Raw genomic sequence first — 7,428 nt, forward strand, 5'->3', positions numbered from 1 at the left:
GCAGCGCCCGGGCGCGGGGTCTGGGCCGATGGACAGCCCCTGCCCAGGAGCTGGTCTTCGCTGTGGCCGAGCTCCGCTCTCCTCCACTCCCTGCCCCTTCGCTGGCTGACTCGGGGCAGGCTCCAGGCGATGCGCCTGGTCTCACTCCCCTCCCACCGCCTGTGACGGGGAGCACCCTGGGGACACCCCACAGACGCTCCGCAGGCCCTGCCCCCACCCAAGGCCACTGACCAAAACGTTTCCAGCGGGGAGGCTCAGCTGTTCTCTTGCTGTCTTGTCCAGCGTCGAGCTCGTGGGTGTCCTGGTCCCGCAGCCCGGCCCTTGTCACGGCTGCGTGAGGCTCCGCAGGCCGCGGGGCTCCTTCTGCAGCTGAGGGGCACTGGGTGCTCCAGGGCGTCACCAGCGCTCGGCTCTCCGGTTTTACTGGGAAGGGACTTCGGTGCGTGGACACACCTGGGAGTGGATCTGTCCCTGTTCCGGAACCCCTTAGTCAGCCACCAGAGAGCACTGTGGCCTCCAGTGGCCGCACGGGCGGGACGCCACGTGCCATGTCCTGTCCTCTTTGACACCGCTGCTGCCGACCTCGGGACTCTTCTCCTGGTCTCTCGGCCACTTGCCAGCCTTTGTCCAGCGTCCCTGCGCCATCGCCTGTGCTGGGCCCTTCTCATTCCCACGGGTGGACACGGAGCACTGAGGGCACTGGCCCGGTGTGGCCCTTACACGGGCGGGCCCCGCATTGGCATCCGCAGCGGGGGTGTCCCCCCGCCGGTCCGTGAGCACTCCAGAAGGGTGTCACCAGGCACCTCAAATTGGACATCTGACATAGAAACCACACTTCAGTTCCCCAAAGCGGCCCCTTTTGCAGCCTGCCCACCCCCTTCTCCGAGCCCTGGACTCTGCCCTTTGCTTCGCCGTCTGCAGGTGACCTTTCAGAGTCAACGCTGGAGCTGCCCCTTGGGCCGAGGGACCGGGCAGGAGGCTGGGGGGCAGCTGGGGCACACTCGTGCCCTCCTCTGCCCAGAGCCCCAGGGACGTGGCAGCGGCCCGCCTGGCCCAGCGGCCTGTGCGGCTGCGCTGTCACAGTGCGTTTGCTTTGGCCCTTCCTCTGACCACAGCGGCGGCCCTGCTCGCGTCACCTTTGGGTCACCGCCCCTGGCCACTTCCTGGTCTTTGTTCTGAGGCAGCCTACACCTGTGTGGGCCCCAGGACGCTGGACTGTCTAACTCGCCCCACACCCCAGTGCCAGGACCCCAGCAGGAGACTCCGGAAGGAGCAGATGGCTCCCCTGGCGAAGCCCCTCCGAACACGCCGGAGTGGGGGCTCCGGTCCTCCTGGACGTGGGCTGCGGCTAACGGTGACTGTTCCCCAGGGGTCCGCAAGCATGGTCAAGGGGAGGGCCTGCCCACGCGGCTGACCCCGGCCTGCCCGTCCTCAGGTTCCCGTTCAGCCGCCCGGAGCTGCTGAGGGAATGGGTGCTGAACATCGGCCGGGGCGACTTCGAGCCCAAGCAGCACACGGTCATCTGCTCCGAGCACTTCCGCCCCGAGTGCTTCAGCGCCTTCGGGAACCGCAAGAACCTGAAGCTGAACGCCGTGCCCACCGAGTTCGCCTTCCAGGGCCCCGGGCAGGTAGGCGGGCGCCGCGTCTGGGCCTCCTCGGGCCCTCGCAGCAGGGCGGCCCCGGCACGGGCGGCTGGCCTGGGCGGGCCCCTGGACAGCGAGCAGCACTGCCAAGCAGCCCGCCCGGCGGCCGTGACCTTCGTGTCGGGAAGCTGGCGCTAAGGCACTCCGGAGATAACCGGCTGGTTGTGCGGCCGTGGCGTGCGGCCGGGCCGGCCACGCTTCTCCCTGGTCTCACCCGCCGGGCCGGCTGGCGTGGCTTGGCCGAGTCGCAGGCTCCCGGGGGGCTTTCAGGCGCCTTCCTGCAGCCGGCGGGCTGGGGAGCGGGTGGCCAGCCACTGCCATCCGGGTCCCCTCCAGGGCCCTGCTGTGCACCTGCCCTACGGAGGCCTGTGGGGCCACGGGTAGGGGGGTTGCGGCGTGGCACACCCTGCCTGTGTGGTTCGGGCTTTATGGGCTGAGGGGTGCCACCGCAGGAGAGGGCGGGGGCACAGAGCGGCCGCCTGGCGCCGGCCCTTCCTGCCTCCTCACGTTGTCCGGGCCATGGCTCAGGTCCTCACGGGCCGCCCCTGGCGTCACCTCGAGGCAGGACGTCACCGCGTGAGCTCTCGGCCTCGAAGGCCTACTGCTTTCTGTGAGGACACGGGCCGTGGGCCCGACCCCCGGTCGCACTCCACGTGGGGGGTCACTGTGTCGGGGCGTCTTGACGCAGGCTCTTCAGCCAGTCCTGGGCTCCCAGTCAGAAACTCCTGCCCCGCGGCAGCGTGGACTCACTTTCACATGCACTTCAGAGACTGGTCGGACGACCGGGGGGCGTCTGTGATCCCTCCTCGGAGTCCAGGGGCCTGCAGGGGCCCAGCCTGAGGTGCGGGCTGGCACTCATCGGGCACCTCCTGTGCGCCCTGGCACCCCGGTGACGTGGGCCCTGAGGGAGGAGGGTCTGGCTGCACCAGCGTCAGGCTGGCCGGCCAGCAGGCCCCAGCAGTGCGTCTCTTGCAGCTGGCGAGGGAGAACACAGCCCCTGCGGCAGAGGCCGGAAATGCCAACTCTGAGGAAGGGAAGGTGAGTGTCCTGCCACCCGGGCAACGGCTGCTCTGACCAAGACAAAATTACAAGCTACTACTACCACAAAAAACCCTCCTTCCCCTTCCTCCTGTTCTCAGCAAACACGGGCAGTCGTTGCCACTCTGGCCGCTGGGCCTGCCCCAGCCTGGCTTCTGTGCTGGTCCCAGCGGCAGCTGCCCCCCGCCGGCCAGGAACTGCAGGGCTCCAGGGCCTGCACTCAGCTCCCTCTCTGCCCCGTTCTCAGGTCCTCCTGGCTGTGGGGGCCGGGGATGGTCGCGGATGCCCAGGGAGGAAGACGGATACCGCCCTCGGCGCCCTTCAGCCGCCGCCAGACGCCAGGGAGCCTGAGAGACAGGTGCGGTGCCGACTGGTCTACAGTGGGGGGAGCTGGCGCCCACACCCCGGGCACCGGCGACGCCACAGCCGACTTGGGCACCCTGGGGCGTCCGGCCTGGCCAGGCCGGCGATGCGAGCCTCGCGCCCCAGCTCCGCCGAGCAGTCCTGCCCCCGCCTTGGCTCCTTACCTGTCCCCCTCTGTCCTCAGGTCCTGCCACACGGACCGGAAGCGGCCAGAGCCCCCGGCCAGCCGGCCAGCCCCTCGGGGCCTAAGAAGCCCCCACCCACGCAGCCACCTGACCACAGCTACGCCCTTTTGGACTTGGATGCCCTAAAAACAAAGCTCTTCCTCACACTTAAGGAAAACGAAAAGCTCCGGAAGCGCCTGAAAGCCCAGCGGCTGGCGATGCAGAGGCTGCGTGGCCGCCTCCGCGCCCGCGGGCAGCAGGGACTCCAGGCCAGGCCGCGGCCCCAGCAGCGCAGCTGAGTCCGTTGCTGGACCCCGGGGGCCTCTGCGGGGCGGTGGTGGCAACGCCGGGCCGCGGCTGGACACTCGGTCCTCCGTTGCTCGGCGGGAGGGACAGCCGCGCATGGTGGCCGCCTCCCTGGAGGGGCACTGTCGCGTGTCCCAGCCCAGAGGGACCGCTCCACAGCTGGCCGTGGCGCCCCGGCGAGGGTGGGTCGCCCCCAGCCCACTGCAGCCGAGGGGGGCGCAGCAGCACCCGATGGCCCGTTTGAGGGGCCCGTGTCAGCAGACAATAAAGTGCCCTGCAGTGCGGGAGGGCGAGCCGGGGCGCTCTGCTCCAGCCAGCCAGGGCTGAGCCCTCTGGCCACAAGCATCTTACGTCAGTGGGTGAAGGAGAAAAACCAGGGTCCCGCTGCTGACCGCAGCACTCCAGCTGTGCACTGTGCTGGGCGGAGGGCCAGGTGGGCAGAGGCCCCAGGGCCAGGCCCGGCGCAAACCGCCCAGATGGGGCAGCGCCTCACCACACGGATGCATGAGAGACGCTGACTGGTGTCCAGGAGAGTTTATTGTGGGGGAGGCGCCTCTGTACAGTCTATTCCAAACAGGGAGATGGACACGCAGTCGTCGGGTTAGCTGGCACAGCACCCTGCACCGCCCCTTCAGCGTGGGCTGGGGTGGTGCCGGCCCCACAGAACCGGGCACCTGGGCCTCCCGGGCAGGAGGGTGTGAGCCGTGAGCCCGGCCACAGCGGCAGTGGGCGCACTGGGGCCCCTCTGCTCACAGGGAAGTCAGGACAAGCACGGGGTCTGGGGCCCAGAGGCTCGTGAAGGCCCAGGGGTGGGGCGCCGGGGCCTGGGGCCACCTGCTGGCCACCTGGAGCGAGTAGCAGGCCGCCAGGGCTGGGGCAGTGGGTGCTGGGCGAACCCAGGCCCCTTCAGCCCTGGTCCGGAGCTCCCCCTGCCCTGGGGGTGGCCCAGGAGAGGCGCAGGAGGACACCACTCTGCCAAGCCCGTGCCTGCGGAATGCTTTGAGAAGTTCTGGGAGGAGAAAAGAAACTCATTTCCAAAACCATTCACTCTCAGATAAAAAGCAGATTTATCAACCCACGCGGTCCTCTCCAGGTTCACTGAGCGGCATTTGGCGGGAAGCGGCGGCCCGGGAAGCTCACTCATCCGGAGAGCCGCGGGCGCCGCCTCTGCGCCGGCCGCCTGGTGTCCGGCCTGGCGCCGGCGGTGGCTCACGTCGTGCGAGGGCGGGGTTTCCATAAATACCGCGGGGCAGGCGACACGGGGCGCCGTCCGCTCGGGAGGGAGCCCGGAGGACCGGGGCGCCTCGCCCCAGGGCCGCGATCCTGGGGGGCGGACGGCGGGCGGCCTCCGCCTCCCACAGCACCCCGCGGGGCTGCGCGGCCTTCGCGTAAAGCCCGGCGCCGCCTTCTACAGGGGTAATAGAGACGTCTGGTATCTGGGTTTTCCCTTGCTTCCAAATTTTAGACTCCCAGGAAGAGTTTTCGCAGCCTCTCTCTACTCTGCTCTCTCAGCAGTTTACCCGTCCGTGTCAATCCTGTGGGCTGTGGAGGGGAAGCATTGGGGTCACAGCACCGTCTCCCTGCCGCCCTCCGCTCGAGGGCTCAGCTGCACCCGCCCAGAGGCAGATGGCCCGTGGGGGAGCGAGGCGGTGGCTCCCCAGCGCAGCTCGCTCGGTCCCCGGAGGGCCGCTCCCTCAGGCCTCCCACCAGGCGGGCCGGAGGGCGTGGGTGGGCTGTCCCCCCGCCGGGGCCGAGGGCCCTGCACGCAGGGGCCGCGACTCACACTGCTTGGGTATCCGGAGGGCCTCGCCGTCCTGCGCCATCACCTGGTGTAGGACGCCCCGGAACTGGTACAGCACTTTCAGGTTCTTCTCCTCCCCCACACACGGGTCGTAAAAGCCGGGCAGCCCCGCCTGTCAGATCAGACCGGCACGCGGGGGTGACCGGGGTGGTTGGCCACCTGCGCGGTCGGGCCGGGCCTGGACCTCCCCTCGGGACTGCTCTCGGGAGAGGCCAGCCCGGGGCTCGGAGATGCCGTGTGAGGACGTCAAGCGGCTCGCGCAGCCCTAGAGGCCCCTCTGGCTGCATGCGGTCACCTTCGTCCCCACCGAAGCCCTCGCCTGGAAGCAGAGGCTCCTGCAGGGGGCTGCGAGGCCTCGGCCCCTACTTTGCACTCGAAGGGCCCCGACCATCCCCGAGTGCACCGGCGACCGCCCGGCCCCTCGGGACGCGCACGAGGCCTGCAGGTCTGAGGGCGGCTGCAGCGAGGCCAGGCCGGGGCTAGGCGGCCGGGTGGCACTGAGGCCGCTGAGGGGCAGGCCTGGCCGGCTGCCTCTGGGCCCGGCGCCAGTACCTTGGAGGCTTCGGTGAGGATGAGCTTCGAGTCCTTCACCAGGCACTGCAGGGGCACCGTGACGTCAATCACCTTCACCTTCTCACTCTTCCTGCTCCTGTCGTTGACAAACTTCCCGTACCAGGCGTTCACGATGATGAGCCCTGAGGGAGGACCGGGTCAGCGGCCGTCTCCCCAGCTGGGGTGCTGCAGAGACGGCCGGCCCGCCCGGGAGCCACGCCTTCTCACCCATCCTGGACTCCTCTGCCTCGACGATCCTTCGGACAGACTCCTGCATCAACCGCACCTGCGGGCAGCAGAGGTGGCGCACCTGCCTGCACCTGCCGGCCCCTCCCGCCCCAGGGCCCCCCGCTCCCCCTCCAGCAGAGGCCGACTGCCGCCCACTGGTCACTGGGCCAGGGAGGCGGGACCCAGGCCCGCGCCCGCTCGGCTCTGCTGGGGCCTGCTCTGTGCCGTGTGGCGCGTCCCTGCCCGCTGCCCTGGGGCAGCGCGGCCCAGACGCCGCTGTGGGTGTGACTGGGGTGCGCGGCACTTACAGCGGCTTCTGCTTCCTGTTTCTTCTGTAGGATGTCGGTGGCTGTGCTTTCCCTCTGCTTCTCCAATTCCCTGAGGCAGGAAGCACACAAGCCTGTGTGAGCCGAGCGCCGCCTTGGCAGAGGCGCCCCGCAGGCGGTGTGTGAGCCGCTGGGTTTCTGGTTCTGGAACTTTGAAAGTATCTCCAAGCAGTCTGCTTAGCACAGGCCTGCGGGCTGAGGGGGTGCGATAGTGCGCCTTGCCAGCCCTGGGAAGACCGCCACTGACAGGAATCTTGGGGGGCTGGAGGGCAGGCTTGTAGGGGGACAGGGCCACCACCTGGGCAGACAGGCACACGCCAGGGAGCCGAGCCTGGTGCTGGAAGGCCGGGGGGCTGCTGCGGCTCAGGCACTCGGCTCGGTGGTTCGCCTCGGCCGCTGCTCAGATTTACTGTTAGGCCAACGGACCGTCTCAGACCCCCACAGGTCACATCTCTGAGGCCTGTGCGGCAACACGGGCCGCGTGAGGAGCTCCGACTCCACCCAACGCAGTGCCAGGGCAAGAATGGGTGGGACGGTGCAAAGGAAAGCTTTAGTTCCTGTGGTCAGGCTGCCAGCGGCCAGTGGCTGGACAGGACTGGAACTGGCTGGTGGGGACGGGCACCTGTGGCCAGCAGCTTAGAGGTGGGCACATGCTCCCTGAACCACGGTCAGCGTGACTGCCGACGCCCCTCAGACCGCGAAGCCGAGGCCCTGAGGTGCCGGGAACTCGCCTCTCTCTCTGAGCCCTCAGGTACGGCTTGATGATCAGTCGGTGCATGGCGAAGTAGGCCACGAGGGGCCCCACGGTGGCGTAGAACACGGCGCTGGGCAGCAGCTGGTCCGTCAGGTGGATGGGGAAGAAGTAGGTCTGACTGGCCCTGTTTAACCTGCAAGCCAGAGCAATCACCACGCCCAGGTGAGCCGGCCCCCGCGGCCAGCAGCCTCGCTCCTCTGCGGCCCTCTCCAGCTTCCCGCTGGCGCCGCGTGTGTGGCGGGGAGGCCCTGCC

The 7,428-nt window shown here is 69.1% G+C and overlaps 3 protein-coding genes across 3 annotated transcripts in view; 2 read left to right on the forward strand and 1 right to left on the reverse strand.

Moving 5' to 3' along the window:
* Nucleotides 1-28: 28 nt before the first annotated feature.
* On the forward strand, nucleotides 29-1,518 carry LOC105853374. The gene is made up of 3 exons (XM_012722060.1): nucleotides 29-53; nucleotides 173-1,354; nucleotides 1,436-1,518. Exons 1-2 carry the CDS (start codon nucleotides 29-31, stop codon nucleotides 1,177-1,179), a joined length of 1,032 nt encoding a protein of 343 aa, XP_012577514.1. The 3' UTR covers nucleotides 1,180-1,354; nucleotides 1,436-1,518.
* THAP3 (THAP domain containing, apoptosis associated protein 3) lies at nucleotides 1,277-3,949 on the forward strand. The gene is made up of 5 exons (XM_012722061.1): nucleotides 1,277-1,337; nucleotides 1,381-1,628; nucleotides 2,619-2,681; nucleotides 2,929-3,039; nucleotides 3,229-3,949. Exons 1-5 carry the CDS (start codon nucleotides 1,277-1,279, stop codon nucleotides 3,505-3,507), a joined length of 762 nt encoding a protein of 253 aa, XP_012577515.1. The 3' UTR covers nucleotides 3,508-3,949.
* Nucleotides 3,950-4,033: 84 nt separating this feature from the next.
* Nucleotides 4,034-7,428, reverse strand: part of DNAJC11 (DnaJ (Hsp40) homolog, subfamily C, member 11) — a 28,975-nt gene continuing 25,580 nt past the window's right edge. The window contains exons 11-16 of the mRNA XM_004678486.2: nucleotides 7,153-7,308; nucleotides 6,404-6,473; nucleotides 6,096-6,153; nucleotides 5,868-6,010; nucleotides 5,298-5,427; nucleotides 4,034-5,056 (exon numbers count right to left, since the gene is read on the reverse strand). Coding sequence (XP_004678543.1) covers nucleotides 5,031-5,056; nucleotides 5,298-5,427; nucleotides 5,868-6,010; nucleotides 6,096-6,153; nucleotides 6,404-6,473; nucleotides 7,153-7,308 — 583 coding nt within the window. The 3' untranslated portion in view covers nucleotides 4,034-5,030. The remainder of the gene's footprint in view (nucleotides 5,057-5,297; nucleotides 5,428-5,867; nucleotides 6,011-6,095; nucleotides 6,154-6,403; nucleotides 6,474-7,152; nucleotides 7,309-7,428) is intronic.

The sequence above is a fragment of the Condylura cristata genome, unplaced genomic scaffold, assembly GCF_000260355.1.
Source record: "Condylura cristata isolate star-nosed mole 26May11 unplaced genomic scaffold, ConCri1.0 scaffold00008, whole genome shotgun sequence".
NCBI lineage: Eukaryota > Metazoa > Chordata > Mammalia > Eulipotyphla > Talpidae > Condylura > Condylura cristata.

Coding starts and splice junctions, on each gene's coding strand:
- LOC105853374 (XM_012722060.1), top strand. CDS start 29: ATGGACAGCCCCTGCCCAGGAGCTG. Junction 54..172: donor CAGCCCCTGCCCAGGAGCTG/GTCTTCGCTGTG, acceptor TGTGACGGGGAG/CACCCTGGGGACACCCCACA.
- THAP3 (XM_012722061.1), top strand. CDS start 1,277: ATGGCTCCCCTGGCGAAGCCCCTCCGAACACGCCGGAGTGGGGGCTCC. Junction 1,629..2,618: donor CCTTCCAGGGCCCCGGGCAG/GTAGGCGGGCGC, acceptor CGTCTCTTGCAG/CTGGCGAGGGAGAACACAGC. Junction 2,682..2,928: donor CCAACTCTGAGGAAGGGAAG/GTGAGTGTCCTG, acceptor CCCCGTTCTCAG/GTCCTCCTGGCTGTGGGGGC.